Source organism: Rhinolophus sinicus, chromosome 5 (genome assembly GCF_057876585.1).
Source record: "Rhinolophus sinicus isolate RSI-liver-muscle chromosome 5, RSI-T2T, whole genome shotgun sequence".
In the NCBI taxonomy this organism is placed as follows: Eukaryota; Metazoa; Chordata; class Mammalia; order Chiroptera; family Rhinolophidae; genus Rhinolophus; species Rhinolophus sinicus.
Window position 1 is genome coordinate 31,657,077 of NC_142505.1, and position 19,480 is coordinate 31,676,556.

At 42.6% G+C, this 19,480-nt stretch overlaps 1 protein-coding gene across 6 annotated transcripts in view; it reads left to right on the top strand.

Moving 5' to 3' along the window:
• Positions 1–13,015, top strand: part of NEK11 (NIMA related kinase 11) — a 192,454-nt gene extending 179,439 nt beyond the window's left edge. For 5 of the 6 annotated variants that reach the window (XM_074312832.2, XM_019725963.3, XM_074312833.2 and 2 more), the window contains one exon: positions 12,157–13,015. In XM_074312832.2, the coding sequence (XP_074168933.2) occupies positions 12,157–12,439 (283 nt within the window). In that variant the 3' untranslated portion in view covers positions 12,440–13,015. The remainder of the gene's footprint in view (positions 1–12,156) is intronic. The other variant, XM_074312835.2, reaches the window with a different exon arrangement.
• The last annotated feature ends 6,465 nt before the right edge of the window (positions 13,016–19,480 follow it).

The window sequence follows — 19,480 nt, forward strand, 5'->3', positions numbered from 1 at the left end:
CCATTACTGGGGAACTTTTACTGAGCAGAGAAATGGTTTGCAAGGCCAATCAGCTCCAAGGCAAGGGAGAAATACTTTTTGGTTAGTCCTTCTAAAGCCATAGGGATACAGGAGCTTTTCAACTTGACAACTCGTCAGCACTAGTGGAAACTCATTCCTTCTCCCTCTCCCTGAAGAGAAATCGCCTGTTGTTTTTCTAGGAGGGAGAATATGTTCAAATTTTCTGCTGTGAAGCGAAAATATTGTTTAGAACAGGAGGCTAAAATCCCCTCCGCTGCTGCTGTCTCTCTGATTTAGCTCCCACAGCAGACGGTGACATCCGTTGAACAGCACTGTCTTGGCTGCTCAGACCTTCTGAGGAGCTGAGGGCCTCTGGAGTCACGCTTCCCCAAGGCCTCACTGATGCGGGCTGTAGGGCAGCTGGGGCTTTCCACAGCTGCGGGTAGATTTCCATTGCTTTCTAGATGGCCCCAGTGTGCAAGTGTGACAGAAGACAGCAGGAAACACAGTCCCTTTCATGTAGAATTAAAAAGCGGGGAGAAGGGGGCTTGTTTCTTCCCACTCAGAGACATGTAAGAGGTTATTTTTATCCAAAGATGGTCATACAGGCCCCATATAGCCAAGCCATTTGAGGTAGGGATGCAAATATCATAAGAAATACTGGGAACTACACTTAATTGGAGCTTTATCTTGAAAAACAACCAAAAATCACAAAAGTGATCTTGTACGTGGAGAAATTAGGTTGTAATTTCACTGTGTGCCAATTCTTGGAACAAGCACATATATTTTAAATAAAATTGTGTAACATTAACATATTTCTTTTTTGTTTGCCTTTCAAGGTATCTATTCATTCATCTAATAAGTATTTGTTGTATATTTGCTAATTGCCAGTCACTGACTGTTCCACGCAGTGGGATCAGTGAACAAAAATGGTGAAAATAATCCCTGCCCTATGGACCTTATATTCATGGAGTGATTGACAAATCATAAAATATTAGAAAAAGTAGAGAATGCTAGAAGATAACAAGTGCTAAGAAAAAAATACAAAGCAGAGAAGGCAGATAGACAGTACAGAACTGGGGTAAAGGTTAGCTCCCCGTTATAAAGAGGGTGGTCAAGGTAGGTCTCTCTGAAAAGATCACCTGAGGGAAAAGACTTAGAGGAGAGGAGGGAGGGAGACATGCTATCTGAAGAAAGAGCATTCTAGTCGAAGGAACAGCAAGTGCAAAGGCCCTGGGGTGGGATGTGCCTCGTATGTTTGAGGCAGATCAAGGGGGCCAATGTAGCTGGAATGAAATGAAATGAAAAGCCCCCTTCTCCCCGCTTTTTAATTCTACATGAAAGGGACTGTGTTTCCTGCTGTCTTCTGTCACACTTGCACACTGGGGCCATCTAGAAAGCAATGGAAATCTACCCGCAGCTGTGGAAAGCCCCAGCTGCCCTACAGCCCGCATCAGTGAGGCCTTGGGGAAGCGTGACTCCAGAGGCCCTCAGCTCCTCAGAAGGTCTGAGCAGCCAAGACAGTGCTGTTCAACGATGTCACCGTCTGCTGTGGGAGCTAAATCAGAGAGACAGCAGCAGCGGAGGGGATTTTAGCCTCCTGTTCTAAAAGGGAAAGGAGGTAAGAGAGGCGTTTGGTGAGGTATATGGGAAGATCGTTCAGGATATTGTAGACCAGTGGAAGAACACTGATTGCACTCTGAGTGAGATGAGAAAGCCACTAGAAGGTTTTGAGCAGAGGAGTGAAGCAATCTGGCTCACTCTGGCTACTGAGCTATTTATTGCATCTCAGCTAAGAGACTGCGGGAGCCTGGACCAGGGTGGTAGTGGTGGAAATGGTGACAGTGGTGGGATTCTGGATTCATTTTGAAAAAGGAACTGATAGGATTTACTAACTGGTCTGATTATGAGAGACACTGGACTATCTGGAGTAGGAGGACAGAGAGGAACCAAGGATGACGCCAAGGTTTTTGGCCTGAGCAACTGGAAGTCAGGACCTGACAGGAACAGAAATGGGGTAGCCTGCAGCATTAGAGTATTTTAGAGGGAAGCTCAGAAATGCAGTTGGGCATGGTAACTATAAGATGACTAGCTGTTATCAAGGAGAGATATCAAGTATGTAGAATGCTCATGACATTCTTTCCTGAGCCTCTGGAAACTTACTTCACAGGCTGCCTCTTTCCCTAAGAGGAGCTCTTATTTCTTACAGTCACTGGGAACAAAGCTGTGGGGAAGAATCATGAATGAGGTGCCTGAAGGTGGCAAGATACTACCATTACTACTAGGGCATTTTTTGGACCCAAGAAAAGGGAGAATCTTCTTGATCTGGTTAGTTCGAGTTCTCTAATAATGCTCCAAGATAATGGAAGGCTCTAGTCCTATCTCTCAGGCTAATACATAAAAGGAGGGATAGCCAGAAGGTGGGAGTTGGTAATTCCCATAGGCAAGGGCAGCGCCAATGGAGGAATGTCGCGACCTGCGCAACACAGGCTGTGGGGAAGCGAGAAGAGACGGCTTTGGGTTAAGCTATAAGAAAGAAGCAGAGACTCAATGCAGTTAAATCTCAGAGGGCCACGGGTCTCACAGCCTTAAAAGACTGGAGCCCCGAATCGGACCTCACCTACTCCAACAACATTGATATTAGCTTGTTGGGTGGGCCAATTTTTTGGCCAATCATGGGAACAAATTATAGAGATATCCGCACTGGTACCCATAAGCCCCAAGAATTTTTTGTCTTGGAGTTTAACATGGCATACTGGGCGAATATTAGAATTTTTTTTTGCTAGGAAAGTGCCTGCAGAGCCGGTACTCCCAAATCCTCCATTCCTCTTTTGTATTCCTCGCATCTTAGGTGGAATGTAAGGAATTAAAAGAAGCTGAGCAACTCTCTCTCCCCTTTTAGCGGACGAAGGAACTGAGGAGGACAAAACAATTTGAATTTCTCCTTTAAAATCTGGATCTATTATCCCAGTGTGGACTGTAACTCCCTTGGATGGTAAGCTTGAGCGACCAAGGAGAAGTCCAACCGTGTTTGGTGGAATTGGTCCAGCTATGCCTGTGGGCACAAGAAGAGGTGCCTCTCCTGGAAGCAATAAAATATCCTGAGCTGTACAAACATCAACTGCAGCACTTCTTCAGTGGCAGGAGTTAATTGTTCTACTAATAACCTTGAGGAGGGGGCGCTGACTGGTAATTTTGAGGCATTGCCGGGTTTACAAACGTTCCGGCCTGAGGCATTGTCTGGCTCACAAACGACCCGGTTGTTGTCTGGGCCTGGGGCTGGCCCTGCTTCCCGTTTCCCTGAAGCAGAGTCCCATCTTTATGATATTTAGATCTACACTCAGATGCCCAATGATTTCCTTTTTTACAGCGTGGACACACCCCGAGTTGCCTAGCACCCTGGGGAGGCGCGGGCTGCTGTGACTGAGAATTGTTCTTATTTTTAACTCTGCAATTCTTTTTAGAATGTCCGGCCTTGCCGCAATTATAGCCAGTGCCAGAAAACTTGTCCTTCTTGTGAAATGCACCTGCAATAGCATTGGCTAACATAGCCGCTTTATGGTCTTCTGTCCCTACCTCTTGGCACAAGTGGAGATAGCCCATTGCATCCGTTTTTCCTTTTTGTGTGCCAATCATTCGTTTGCAATCTTTATTAGCATTTTCATGAGCCATAATTTGTTAGATAACATCTGCAGCAACAGGGTTGTTAACCTGTTTATGAATTGCCTCTTGTAACTGAGCCAGAAAATCAGAATACAGCTCTTGTGGTCCTTGCAGGATTTTTTGAAAAGAGGAATGAGTTTTTCCTTTGACCTCAATCTTTTCCCAGGCAGTTAAACAAATTTGTTTAAGCGGTTCAATGCCTAATTCTTCTATGGTTAATTGTTGGTGAACTTCAGCCCACTGTCTTTGTCCTAGAAGTTCATCAGCAGAAATACTTAACTCACGTTCACGGTTTTGTCTTTTCTGTGCTTCTGCTCCCTCAACCCACCAAGTCTTAAATTGGAGGAATTGGGAAGGAGTCAGACAGGTTTTAGCTAGAGCGTGCCAATCAGCAGGAATCATCTGATTACCATCGGTGATACTTTTATTGAGGCCAATGGTACACGGAGAAGTGGCCCCAAACTGCAAAACTGCCTGTTTTAATGCTTTAAGCAATTTAAAAGGAAAAGGCTCATAAGTAGCCTCATGAGTCCCTCAGGGTTGTCATCATCTGGTGGAGCAGTCTGTCTGAGAGGTCCTGGAAAGTCAAGGGCATCTATATCGCCTTCTATTCTGGCCTGATATATACCACGCTCTATAGCTGACAATGATGAGCGTAAGCCTTTTTTGGTTGCCTTAGGGACGTCCTTATTAAAAGGATTATTGCTCCCATAGGGAACTTTAGGAGACTTCCACACCTGTTCTATACAAGGCGGTGGAGGCCAATGAATCGGAGCAGGAGGAGGAAATTCCTCCCTGAAACACTCCTCTAGATCTGGGTAAAGATTTCTGGGAATAATTGTGGAAAATGACTCAGACCCCTCATCCTCAGCTAATTCCTTTTTTTATCCTTTTAGGGGAATCTTTAGTATCCTCCTCTCTTTCTTCTTTTTCTTCTTCTGAATCTGTTTGTAAGGGCTCTAGAACTGAGCGAACCTTCTCGAAAGTTTCCCAGACTGAGCCAGGAAAGGTAACTCCATTAGCATGTAAATCACGGAGGTCCTGGCCAACTGCTTCCCATTTATCTAAATCTAACCTTCCCAGGTTTGGAAACCAGGAACAATGAGTCTCAATTATTTTAAGGAGTTCTTCTAATTTCTTTTCTGAGGTTTAATGCTTTCCTTTTTTAAGAAGCTGCTTAAGCAGGCAAATATATAGTCTATACTTGCTTTCTGTATTACCCATGTTAGTTAATGAAAAGGAAAGGAAAAAAAAGGACTTTCACTCAATCGCCACTCTGATGCTCGGCCGGCCGTTCCCCTCGCGGGAACTTAGCACCCGTCTTAGCTAAAGGTGCAACCATATAAGTGCTGGTCCAGGTTGGGGAGACCCCCAAATCGCCATTATGCCTTATGACGTGGTGACGGAACGGCGGTGACGAGCCCACTCAAGTCCTGTAGCCACGAAGACCACAGGACTATAAACAATCACTCACACATTCACACTCTTTCATACGAAAGTGTTAGTAGTTATTCTCTGTTGACTTCTCTGAACGACCCTGGTTAAAATTCTCAAAGTCCAAAAACTACCTCCTTACCCCAGTAGCTGTCACGACGGATGCTCCGAGACCCTCAGCCCGGAGCCCCTCAGCTGTATCTGCAGACCTCACGTCTCTGGGTCGACCTTCCCTTCTCCAGCTGCCCCATGTTGGGTGCCAGATGTTGTGACCTGCACAACACAAGCAGTGGGAAGACAAGGGAGGCGGCACGGGTTAAACTAGAATAAAGAGACAGAGACTCAATGCAGTTAAATCTCAGCAGGCCAAGGGTTTCGCAGCCTTAAAAGACTGGAGCCCTGTATCGGACCGACTGACGGTATTTATTGATTACACACAAGGAAGTTACATTGTTTAAGACACAGTCTGTGAAACTCAATCACTACGTCAGAAAATGACTTCAAACCGAAATTTTTTGTCCCAAAACAGCCGAAGCATATAGTCCCATGATGACTAAGGTGCGGTATGCACCTCCCTGGGGGAGAGAGTCTCTCGTGGTGAAACAATTCCATGAGCTGAGCAGAAAGAGCTAGATTTTATGGCTCTAACGGACCTCTCTCACAATTAGGTGAGAGGGAGCAGCAGGAGAAAGCAGCAGCTTCTCTCAAAACAGGAGGAAGGAAAGGCAAGGCTCCTTCTTGTTTCTCTTGTAACAGCTCATTGGGGGGTCTCGACGGGGTCCTGTCTGGCTTGAGTTGTTCCTCCCATGAGGAATCTTACTTGTCTTTGACTGCAAACCTTTCTTTTGGAGACCAAACAGAGAGACACAAGGTATAACAAATTCAGTCCCAGAGAAGCACAGTCCCACAGACTCTTCTTTCCTTAAGGAAAGGTACGGGGGGGACAAACGGCTAGGCTGTTGTGTGACCACAGAGGAATATTCTGCAAAGTAATTTCCTTCAAATCTTTGAAAGTGTTCAGATCATTGAAGGAGAATAAAGAGACATGACAAATAAATGTAACACAGGATTATTTTGACCTTGATCCTTTTGTTATAAGGGTGTTATTGGACAATTAAGGTAAGTTGAATGGATTAGAGAATTAGATAAGAGTAATGTATCAATATGAATTGCCTGATTTTGATGGCTGTTATGTAGTTATGTAAGAGGGTGTCTTTATTTGTAGAAAATAAACACAAAGTATGAGGGGTAAGGGACATCAGGTCAGCAACTTATGCTCAAAAGGCTCACACACACACAAAAGAGTTATTTGTGCTATAACTATCTTTTCTGTAAGTATGCAATTGTTTCAAAATTAAAATAATATTTAAAATGCAAGGACATCTTTATGTGACATCCTTATAGAACTAAGCAGATGTAGTCCTCTTCTTTAGAGCCCTTAAGAGAGATAGATAATTACAGGGCACACAAAACAGTCAGTAATTGATGGGCAAATAAATATATGAGATAAAATATATTGTTTGCAAATAAAAAGTAAACATGAGAAGAGGTCAGTAAAGGAATTTTGAGGATGACAGATTGAGTTTGGAGTAAATAGTGCTCTCTTATGGGGAGTCAGCCAAGCACATATTGGGGATTTGTTCCCGGCAGCTGCATCTTCTTCCAAACCCTGGGGAGACTCCAGCTCCCCTGTGTCTGCCATTGTTCTGGGCGGGACAGTGATCCAGCTCAAAGAGCGCTGGCTGTAAGTGAAGCATCTGCACTAAGATGATATTTAGGATCCCTTAAACACTTGAAAGACTTGAACAGGAGGATGAAATTGATAAAGGATATGGAACATAGGAAGAAATAGATGAAAAAGAATGAAAATGTAAGTTCTCCATATAATTTCACTCATATGTGGGATATAAAACTGAAAGCAACAAACAAACAAGACAAACGAACAAAAACTCATAGACACAGTCAACAATTTAGTGGTTACCAGAGGGAAGGGGAGGGGAGATAGAAAAGGGTAAAGGAGGTCAAGTATATGGTGATAGAAGGAGATTTGACTCTGGGTGGTGAGCACACAATGCAATCTATAGATGACATATTATAGAATTGTACACTTGAAACCTATATAATTTTATTAACCAATGTCACCCCAATAAATTTAATAAAATTAAAAAATACAGAAAATAAATGTTAGTCTCACCCCCCCCCCAAAAAAAAAAAAAAAAAGAAAAGAAAATATGAGTTCTCTTCACTTGAAAATGTAAGGTCTTTTTATTTGAGATCCCCACCTAACTGAAGGAGTGGTTCCTACCCTTTTCTCTCCTCCATTTCTCCTTCCCTCCCTCCCTTTGAAAAAGCAAACTTTGAACCCTTTAAACAGCACAGGGAGCATTCCCCTCTCTTCTCAAATCTTAGATAACATCAAGAGAGTTGGCTTAAGTAGAATTTTCTATTTTATGATTTCCAAAACACTCATTGCAGAATTGTTACAGCATGTTTTCCAAGTGTCAGAATAAATTTACACTGCAGTATTACAATGCCAGAGCACTATATCACTTTTCTTTTGGCTTAAAACGAGTTTGTTTATAGCAGGTCTGATTTCTTCATTGACCCATAATTTATTTGGAATAAATGAATTTCCAACGTGGTAATAATCTATATTTTTGTCACAGATTTCTATCAATTGTACTGTGATCTGATAACTAGATTTTGTATAAAATTATTTGAAATGTGTTGAGACTTGAATTGGTATCTAGTATGTGGTCAGTTTTTATGAGTTATATGAGAAAAATGTTTTATTTTTCTCATGAAACTTAATGGTTGTATGGGTCATCCCTTCATTTTCTAATTGTCAGGGAATGAGAGGATTCTATATATGTCTGTTTAGTTTAACTTTTTAAGTGTGTTCAGATTTTCTACATCAATACTAATTTTTTCAAATGTTCACCTATCAGTAACTGAGCACAGTGTATTGAAATCCTACGTTATGGGGATATAGCTGACATTGTCTCCCTGTAGTGCTTCATATATTTTGATTCTCCTTTATTAGATGCATACTAGTATAGAGTTTTGATTTCTTCCTGGTGAATTGAACCCTTTTCATTATCTAGTGGCATTCTTTATCCTAATAATGCGTTTGTTTTTTTCTTAAAATCTGTCTCATATCAATATAGCTACCCCCAGATTTCTTTTGTTTATTATTTGGCTGGCATTTCTTCTGTTCATTTGTTTACTCTCAACGATTCAATGCCCTATGTTTTAGGTGTGTCCCTTATAAAAAATATATTCCGGACTTCGTTTTTCTCAGTAAGTGTAGTTTACGCATCTACACTTACTGATTATGAACAACAGAGGGTGTTTAGGTCACAAATAAAATAACCCTTAAGGAATAGTTAGCTTTAACAGGGTACCCGACCAACAGTTACACTCAAGATTCTGCTGTCCAGGGTGGGCAGAGCAGAAGGCAAGCACCACTTATAGAAAGGGGCCTGCCAGTCGCCTGTCCCATCTGTGGCTGCCACATGTCACCCCAGCACCAACAGTGCAGTTTCTGTAGAGAGATCTGTTTGGTCCTTGCTCAGAAGATTCAGAGACAGCCATTTGAAATTCTAGGTGTGGCGAGAAGGGGTACAGAATCCATCTTTAGTAAAGACTCCCTATGCCTGTTAGCACCAAACGATCGTTAACACATCAGTATTAACAGAAAATACATTGCATCACTCTCTTCCTGCAGTGGCTCATACATATTTGATGTGTAGGAATTTCTTATATTCTATAAAATCATGTTCAAGGTTTCTTTAAACTATGCCTGAAGAATAATTTATGTGTTCTCTTAATGCTTTCTGCTAAAGTAGGTTTGCATGATTATTTCTATGAAATTACTTTTTTGTTTACTCCCACTGTGCCACTGGCCTTCCTGTCTTTTAACTTATTGTTTTTTTTTCAAATTCAGTCAGAGAAGATAAAAATATTTAAAATAGTTTCTTAACCAGAGGTAGAACTGAAAAATTTCTTGATACTCCCACTTAAACCAAAATAGGATTATTGCACAATTCACCTTTGGGAAAGCAACATTAATGGCTATTAAGTGCCGGGTAGGTGACGGGTACTCTGCTGAGATGGATGTGTGTGTGTGTGTGTGTGTGTGTGTGTGTGATCTCCACTTAAATATGAAAATTCAAGGCTCAGAGAGGTTAAGTAACTGGCACAGTCACACAGCCAGTGAAGGGGAGAGCTTCAATTCAACTCTGGTCTTTCTGAATCCATCGTGATGAAAACAATGAGTCCTGGAGTGAAATCGCTGGAATTCATATCCCAGCTCCACTACTTAAAAACTATGTGGCAATGGGCAAGTTATTTAATACCCTCTTAAATCTCAGTTTTCTGTTCTGTAAAATGGGAATAACAATATCTGTCCATAGGGTTGTCATGAGGACTTAATGGGATAGTATGACGAGATGCCCAGAATAGAGCCCGGGACATAGAGAAAGCTCAAAAACTCAGTTATTATGGTTTCAAGGGACATTTTGGGCTTCTTCATCATCAGTGGGTGATGTTACCAGTCAAATTCTAAAGTTTCTTTAATGTTATATGCATCTGGTTCTCACCCTGTTCTTCATGCATCCTATTCACCTGCCAAAGTGACCTGATTTCCCAGTGCTCGCTCCCACTGCTGGCTGCCCCCTGGCTGCCCTCCAGCTGTTAGGGCGCAAGTTAGATGGCACCTTCTCCTCCTCCGTGTTCTCTGATTTTCCCAACTGTGATATTTCATAGCACTTTATAGTTTTCTGAAGATGCTTAACGGCTGTATGGGTCGGTCCCTCATTCTATAAATATTTCCTGAGTACCTTGTGAATGCTTGGCTCTGATGTAGTCACTGGGTCCTTCCCTCCTGGAACTCGTATGCTCATTAGGGGAGTGGGACAGATATATACACCTAAAGATAGAAAAAACTACCATACTTATAGGTGCTATGCAGACAGTTAAGGTGGTGTGACAGAGGTGACTGGGGAGCAGGCCTGATAACCTAGTCGAGCTGCCTGATGTGGGGCCCTGGGGCTGCCATCCCTCCAGCACTCGAAGTTCCAAGCCCTGTGTTTGAGGTTAAGCTCCATCAACAACTAGCTGTGTGAGTTTTCAAAAGTCAACCTATTTATTCTCACCTGTAAAATGAAGATAAATGTTCACTGAATTGCCTAGTTCACAAGGATCACTTGAGATAATGAATAGGAAAGCATTTTGCAAGCTCTCAAGGATTAGAAAATGTTAGTTAAAATTTAAAGTGCATATAGCTTGCCTTATACTTACTAGGCCCTAAACTAGAGCAGGATCAATTACTTATTCTTCTTCTGATCTGCCACAAAGCCTAGCCTAGATCCTGTGTTCTAGAGATTACAAAATTGAATAGTACTGCAAAGAACAGCTCACAAAATGCATGAAAGAGTCTGTGATTAATGCCTTCAGTGTTGTTGTCAACGTTACTGTCACTACTGTCTAGCGGTAATGCGTTAAAAATTCTGGGGGGAAAAACCCCCAAAACGCCGATCTTTCTTTTTACCAAATCCATTGAAATGAATAAAAAAGCATTTTCTTCAAGGTTAAAGTCATAAAAATACTTATATCTTTTGACCTAATAATTCCATTCTCACACAATATTTTATCTTCTAATAAAGCTCAACATATATACAGAAAAGTGCAGAAATCCTAACTACATAAATGCATTTTCACAGAGTAAACACACCCATGATGAGCCTCACTCCCAAAAATGATGCCAGAAAATATTTCCCTAAATGAAAAAGCTATGTTCCTGAAGACATTCACACCGTGTTATAGAGAAAAAAGCTAACTGTTTGGTGGAGGAATGATTAATAAATGCTGGCACATAAATGTTGAACTGTGTATCAAAATTCACAAAGCTCGACTTCCCTTGAGTCAGGCAGGCAGAGGAAATGTGAGAAGCGGCCGAGGAGAAGATGATAAGGAGCGAGGGAGGTGAGCGAAGCACAGTGAAAAAATGGAGACTGCAGAGTGCAGGCCCTGCCTAAAGGCTTTACATTAAAATAATAATAATAATAATAATAATAAATAATAATAATAAACCAGAGGAAAACAAAACATGGTGCTGCTCAAACAGAGCATGTTGTGGCCCAAGTGTCACCCATGGGCCTTTAGTCTGTGGCCTTCGCTAGAGAGAGGGGAAAACAGAGGCAAAATAAACACACTGATTGTGGCGATCCGATTATAACAAGGCACAGATTATGGCTGCAGATGGACTGGTCTGGAGACAAGTACAGAAAAATGAACGCTGGCCTTGGTGTGACTGGGCCAAATTACTGTACCCCTAAAGCCTCAGTTTCTCCAGCTGTAAATCAGGGGTTTAAAAAACAAAAGTCCCTCATAAGCTGTTGTAAAGATTAAGTGCAGAGAAAAGTGCCTTTGGTTAATAAAACAATTCTTTTCCCCTCATTATTATTTTTCTTCTCATTATTATTATTTCTTTGATTTCATATCCCACTGTTGTCTCTCCCCTTTTTTCCTGACTCTAGTCGCTCTAGCTTTCTCGCTATTTCTCTGACATAATTTAACCTCAGGGCCCCAAGTCTCCTTTCCCCCTAGTACTGGCCGCTCTTCATGGGGGTCTCTGTTCAAATGATACCTACTTGGGGAGGTCTGCCCTGCCCCTCACTTTTCTCCACCTCTCACCCTACTGTATGGTTCTTCATCGCACTTTGTGCTGCCTGACATTTTCTTATGAATGTATTTTTAAATTCACCTGTTTATCGACCTGGAAGATTTGCTCCATGAAGGCAGGAGTTTGCCCAACTTGTTTCATGCTGTATTCGCTAGTCCGTAGCAGGGTCCCTGGCACATCATAGACGTTCAAGAAATATTTGTTGAATATTATTGAGTGTTCAAAGTAGAGACATCGTCAAATGTTATTGTTTTCCTCCCCCCCCCCCAAATCGGGGTTACAGTGCGATTTGTGTAATTAATGATTTAAAACTACATTTCTTGCAGGTTATCTCAATAGGTAATTCTTTTTCTCTTTCCTACCCTGTCTGGCAGATCAGCCATGCAGAAGTTGGGAGCAGAAGTATTTGGGGAGGTCTATGATTACCTCCAGGGGGCAAGGCGGCAGAACGCCAGCGAGGCGGAGATCCGAGCGTCCCTAGAAAAGGTGGTGCCTCATGCCAGTGACTGTTTTGAAGTTGACCAGCTCCTCTACTTTGAGGAGCAGTTGCTCATCACCATGGGAGAAAGGCCCACACTCCAGAGCCATCACGGACAACTGTCAAAAGCCAGCAAGTTCAAGGGGACAAATTTCTGTGCAAATCCATTCAACACATAAGCTGGACTCTATTATGGGAAATGGGAACGCTCATCTTTACTTTCAATTCCTTATCAAAAGGAATTTAGAGAGTAGCAAACACCTCTGCCTGTACTTGGAGTCCTGGGCTGGTCAGTGTTGTTTGGTCTATACTCTGAGAGAAGCGTAGGGATCAAGTTTGGCTTCCTGAAAAGCACTCCCACACATGTGCCCTCAGGGTTCCCACTGGGACTGGACCCCCGTGACGATGGCCTGGGAGAAGCCGTCTGCTCTTCCTCATTTCCACCTGGAGGACAGGCCCAGTGCCTGACCGCCTGGGGTCTCCCGGGACTGTGGCCAGCCTGTGCTTGACGGTTCTTGGACGCTGGCCTCTGGCACACTGAGCTGCTGCCCAGAGTCAGACATACCTGTCTCAGGTGCCGTGTTTGTGGTCCACTTTTGCCCTTCCATAGCTCACAAGCAAGAAGTCCCTATGTATAAGGACCTGGGTGAAAAATCCAAAAAGTGATTCCCTCCTGTGATTTATTCCCCAGACTCTTCCATGGAGTCCTAAAGACTCTTATTCTTAATAAATATCTTTACCATGGCTATAAATCACCTATTTTGGCTTTTCCTTATCCAGAAGTATCTTGTTGACTGTAACACAGCCATCTAATGATAATTATTACTTAAAGCAGTGAACTTTTGGTTTATTAGGAGCCTATTATGTACCAGTACTGTGCTTGCTAACGTAAGGACCTGATTTCACCGGATCTTTTCACAAAAGGGAGAGAGAGAGGGTGGGTGTGGGGAAAGAGAGAGAGAGAGAGAGAGAGAGAAAGAGAGAGAGAGAGAGAGAGAGACTGAGAAAGAGAGAGATTTTGCCTCATTTTACAGCTGAGGATGCTCAGGTTAGTTACCTGCTCAGTCACACAACTACGAGAAGCTGAGCTGGGATTTCACCCCAGGTCTGTCTGATTCCAGCACCCATGCTCTTATGCATGTAGGTTTTCAACTGAGGAGCTACATCAGATTGCTTAAGCAGCTTCTTAAACACAGACACGTTGAAACATACTGTCCAGAGAAGAGTACCCTGAGTTTAAGAACATGTTGTAAGGGAGGAAAGACTTCCTCTACACCATTTTCACATGGTGTGTGTGTGGGGCGAGGGGCTTTCTAGAAAGAAGTGAAAATCCTAAAACAAGCATTTAAGCCTGAGAGCTTATATACCATTTTGACAAAAGAGTGATAACATTTGTGGAGAAGTGACAAAACAAAGGAAAAGGGATTTGAGCTCCTAAGGGGTGGGGATGGGGCAAATTGTGGGAAAGTAAATGGGAAATATATGGAGGAACTAATGGAAGATCAGGGTTATTTTAATAGGTCTGATTGTACAGATACATCTCAGCATTGACACCCATCTTCGGTGTTAAGAATGTTTTTCTCTTCCTGGTCCAGGGAGGGCACTTTCTCATAGGAAATTTATGATTTTAGGCGGGGGGGGGGGGGGAGAGCACAGAGCTCTTCTAGCATCTGCTGTTTCTTAATTGTTTTCAGCTCAAAATAATCCTTATGCCAATGAGATTTATTTTGGGTGGTATATTCTGATCCCCTACAATGTCTAGGAAGACAGGTACAGACTTAAAACAACTTATCCTCCCGGGACTTGTGCTGTGCATGTATCAGGCTTAAAAGAAAGGAGAGCTAGGAGGAAATACCTTTTGGGATTACAGCTCCGTGCCTTACAAAATTTATTCATGTTTACCTTTCATTTGGTTCAGTGGAAGCAGGGGCACACTGTTTAAGACGACTAGGAGAAAATACATTTTTAATATTACCAGGGGGAAAAATGCTTTCTCCCTCAGCCATATTTTGTGTTAATTTTGACTCCAGCGTAGGCTGAAATAATTCTATGGGTACCCCATCTACCCCTGGTGATTTATTTCTTCCCAATACTTTCAGGGCAGCTTTCACTTCGCTTTCTAGAATTATAGATTCTTCCTCATAGGAATGTTTTTCAAAGGTATCTGTCATCCTTTTGTCTCTTCTGTATATATTTTCAGTATACTGTCTCCACCTTCCCTTTGTTTTCTCCTGGTCCTTGTTGGTTGTTCGGCATTCTTAGGATTTCCCTTTTATTTCTTGAATCTTTTGGTAGAGATCTGTTTGTTGTTGTTGTTGTTTTTTTCTCATTTTTGTTGTTCTCTTCTATCTCCTTACATTAAATATGCAAACTAATTGAATTACATAGAATTAGGAAAGATCACCAAGAGCAAAGATGTGTTATCGGAGACCAAAGCTAAGATCTTACACCCTTGTAGTCCCAATTACTGTGTATGGATGCGAAAGCCGTGCAGTGAAGAAGGCTGATGGGAAACACATGATTCATTTGAAGCATGGTGTTGAGCTCTACTGATACCCGGGCCCACCAGGAAGGTGAACAAGTGAGTCCTAGAGCAAATTAGGCCTGAAACATCGCTGGAGGTAAAAATGACCAAACTGAAGCTGTTCTACTTCCAGCACATCATGAGAAGGCAGGGTTCTTTGAAAAAGACGATGGTGCTGGGAAATATAGAAGGCAGCAGGAAAAGAGGAAGACCAAACATGAGAGGGACTGAGTCCATAAAAGAAGCCAAGGCGTGAGTCTACAGGAGCTGAGCAGGGCTGTTGACATGACACTGTGGACGTCACTCAGTCATAGGGTTGCCAGGAGTCAGAGATGGCTTAACAGCATGTAACACACACACGCACACACACACGCATACACACATCATGCATACACACACACACACACACACACACACACACACACACACACACCAGTGTGGGTATTAACCGCTAACCAACTTGCGAGATTGTGAGTGGAAACTGAGGAATTAGAGAACTAGGAATGTGCTTGTTATGAAACGGTCACAGGTATAGGGAATAAAGGACGCCTGCTAACTTGCTGCTTTGTAAAAAAAGTATGTTTCATAAATGCCAATTGACCTTTCTGCTTTCTATTCATACAGAGGAAATGCCACCAGCTATTTTGGGTGATGCGGAGATAAGACATACAAAGGAGACTTATAGAAGTTAATTATTTAATGTATTTGGAGTGAGGCTGGTGCAAAAGCTCTGGGTCTATTATAAAAGAGTCCAACCATCGAGTGGTCTCAGGATAAAGGACGCTGACAAATTAAACAGTAGCTGAAGGGGAAAACATACCCCACTCCTCTTTTAGGATGATGGGACGGCTAACTAATGTGTTAAAGGAAATGAAGCCAGGCCACCAAGATGATAAAGGAGCAAAAATGAAAAACGAGGCAAAGAGAAAGAGAAGGGGTGTGTATGTGAGAGAGAGAGGGACAGAGGTAGAGATAGACAGAGACAGAGGACAGGGGAGAGGGGCAGGAAGAGACAGACAGACAGTAAAGAATGTTTCAAAATGATCTGCCACAACCTGCCTAAGGAAACAAATACCAGATGACTTGGATTCTAGACCCACTCTTGCCGTTTACTGTGTGATCTAGAGCAAATCATTTTCTCTGAGTCTTAGTTTCCTGCCCGCCTCTGAAGATTCCTGTAAAGACCAAGGAAGATAATGTAATAGGTTGAATCACATGACATTGTCAATGGGATTTGACGTAATGTGGGGAAATGCTTTAAATACTGTAAGTAAGATGCCCTCAACTTTGGAGGAGAAATCATTATTGGCTTAATGGTCCGGCCGCCTGATCTCCCATCATTAGATTCATCCCTGAAGGCTTCTTTAGGCTTCTAACATTCTACTACCACCATGCAACACACCCCAAAAGTACGTACTTTCAGCCATTTTCAGCTAGCACTTGATTAAAAATTTGCTGACTGTCGGCAAAGAGCTGAAGGGCCATAAAGAAAGCAGCTGTGGAAAGGCAAGCGAGGGGGCTCCGAGGACCAGCCGTGCCTCCTGGACGATGCCTCAGTGCACTTTACATGTCTTTATCCTGCCTCCGTGACCCCAAAGTTAGCCGCATCTCCAGTTCCCTGGGGACACTCAGTTCTTCCTTAACTTCAGGAGGAAATTCAGAAGTTTGGTCTAACAAACAGACATTATAAAATCATTTATTCATAAACATTCATTAGGAGTACCAGAATCATTAATATTTATGCCGAATTGAAAGGCTCCAATAGGTCTATGTTCAAAATAGATTTGTAGGTTTCATTGGAAAGACAATCTTTCAACAGCTAGATTTTTTTTTTTCTTTCCAAAACATTGTGGCTTTTTCCTGCTCTTGAAAGACTGAGATTTTGATTCCAATTCACCCTGCCCTGGACGTTTGTCTGTTCCCTTATAACTTCGTAATTCTGCCCGTCCCTGTGGAAGGGGCACATTTCCCTACCTCTTGACTCTGAGTTTGGCCACGGAACCTGTTTTACTTCAGTGATCACTCAAGAGCAGGACACTTGCAGGCGCAGTCCTTTATGTTCTCTTATGCCTCTGTCCTCACCCGCTAGCCCGCCAATCACGGGGGAGAGTGAGTGACGTGGAGCAGAGCCACCCCAGCCACCGCAGAAGGAAGCAGTGAGCTCCAGGCCATCTGCGAACTCCTGAGCCAGAAGCAAATGTGCTGTGCTGTATGCGACTTGGGTTTTGCGGTCGTTTACTATGCATTATTATGGCAATAAGCTAGTCAGTGTCCCTTCCTTCTCCAGACATCACTCTCTGTATTCCTCCTCTGAACACCTTTTATCAAGTTCTCAGGCTCTCTGCTTTTCGGCATTGAATTTTATAAGTTTGGGGGAAAGTTTACTTCTAATTAAATGATTCTGTGACTTCTCAGAAAAAAATACGCGTACTTTGTTTTGCAAAATGACTCAGGTGAACCATGAAGTCTTGTCCGTGGCTTTTGGAATGTTTCCAGGCACTGCTGCAGGAGCACGAGGCTACCAAGACTACCTCTTCTGCACATGTGCTCTAATTCTTCCTTGGATTTTAGCTCACCATGTGTTGAGCTCGCATCCTGTACCAGGCACCAAGTGTGGGCACACAATTTTGAATGATAAGAATTCATCACGCAAAGGCAACAACCTAAATGTCTGTCAACAGATGGACGGGTAAAGGAAATGTGACATATTTACATAAACAGAGGGTATCAAAACAATGTATACACATTTTAAGAAAGAAAAAAAACTCTTAAAATTACACTGATGGTAACCACTTTGAGCACCTCTTGTAAATGCAGAAGTCAAATGTGACTTGTATTCATCTTTTGTTAGTATATATTATTACAATTTTAATACAGTTTTTTCCTTTCTTAAATTGTGTATACATTGTTTTGGCCTTCTCTGTATATACAGTAGAATATTATTCAACCTAAAAAAAAAAGAAAGTCCTGCCATTTGTGACAGCATGGATGAACGTGGAGGATATATGCTAAGTGAAATAAGTGAGACACAGAAAGACAAATACTGTATGATCTCACATATATGTGGAATCTAAAAAAGTCAAACCCATAAAAACAGTAGAATGGTGGTTGCCAAGGGTTGGAGCTGTGGGAAAAGTGGGGAGTATTTGGTCAAAGGGTACAAAGTTTCAGATATACTGGGTAAGTTCTGGAGATCTAATGTACAGTACGGTGACTATAGTTAACCATTTTTGTATTACATTTCTATATTATTGTATACTTGAAATTTGCTAAGAAATCTTGTTTGCACCACACACAAAAAATGGTAACTATGTGAGGTGATGAATATGTAAATTAGCTTGATTGTGGTAATCATTTCACAATATATATCAAAACATGACATTGTACCCTTTAAATATATACAATTTTTATTTGTCAATTATACTGCAGTAAAACTAGAAAACAATTCACCAGGCAAATAAAAGGAAAGGCATGAAGAACACAAAGATGGAGGACACAGGACACAGCCTTGTAAGTGCTGATAATTTGAATCTTCTTGTGTTGGTGGTACATCAAGTGTTAGAGTGATTATGTCAAGTTTGAGAGGAACGTATGGTGCCCAGCCCCCAAGATGGCCCCCAGTTATCCTCACTTGTGATATATTCCTGCTCTATAGTTTCCTCTCACATTGCATCAGGGGCGGCTCATGTGACCAATAGAAGTGATGGTGTATGAATTCTGAGATGAGGCCATAAAAGACATAGATTCCATCTTGTTTTCTCTTGGGTCGCTCACTCTGAAGGAAGCTGGCTACCACGTCATGAGGACACTCAAACATTCCTATGGAAAGATCTGTGTGGCGTGAAACAGGCTTTTGCCTCCAGCCAGCACCAGCTTTGGGCGACGTCCGTGAACCACCTGGGAAGCAAATTCTCCAGCCCCAGTCAAGCCTTCATTTGACTGCAGCTCTAGTGGACATCTGGACAAAAACCTCATGGGGAAAACCTGAGCCAGAACATCCAGCTACACCTCTCCTTAATTCCTGACCCACAGACTCTGCGAAATCATGTGTTTATTCTTGTGTTAAGTCACTACAGTTTACATTTCAGCCATACGTAGCTCACAAGTATAGGAAGCAAAGCTCACATCTGAGCTGTTCAGTTTGCTCTACTGTTTCCTGAAGAAAGGGGCAGTCCCTGAACAGGTATGGACAGGGCATGGCTTTTAGCTGGATCATTAAGTCCTGTGGAGCACAGGTTTGGAGAGAGTGAGACTGGAGGCAGGACAGGGAAGCAGTTAGGAGGCTGTCGTCGAGGTGAGAAAGGACAAAGACCTGACCTTCATCTGAGGAAGTCAGGGCATTGAGAGCAGAGACGATGAGAGGGAACTGAGAAGACCGACTGGATCAGGATGAAGGAGTTGTCGTGAGGATTTCAAGGTTTCAGGCCTGGGTGACTGGGCAGGTGCTGGGAATATCGAAGGAGATGCAGGTGGGTGGGAGTGAAGTACCGAGTTCACTCCTGTGTGTTACGTAGGTTTGAGGTGCTTGCAGAGTATTCAGGTGAAGAGGTCCAGGCATGTAGCTGGAGGTGTCTGAAATGTTCTGTCCTTATAGTGGAATGGATCCACCTAATGAGCTCCAGACAACACAGCAGTGGATCTTTTTGATGCTGGACCTGCAAACAACCAAGAACAGGGCTGGCTTCTGTAGAAAGCC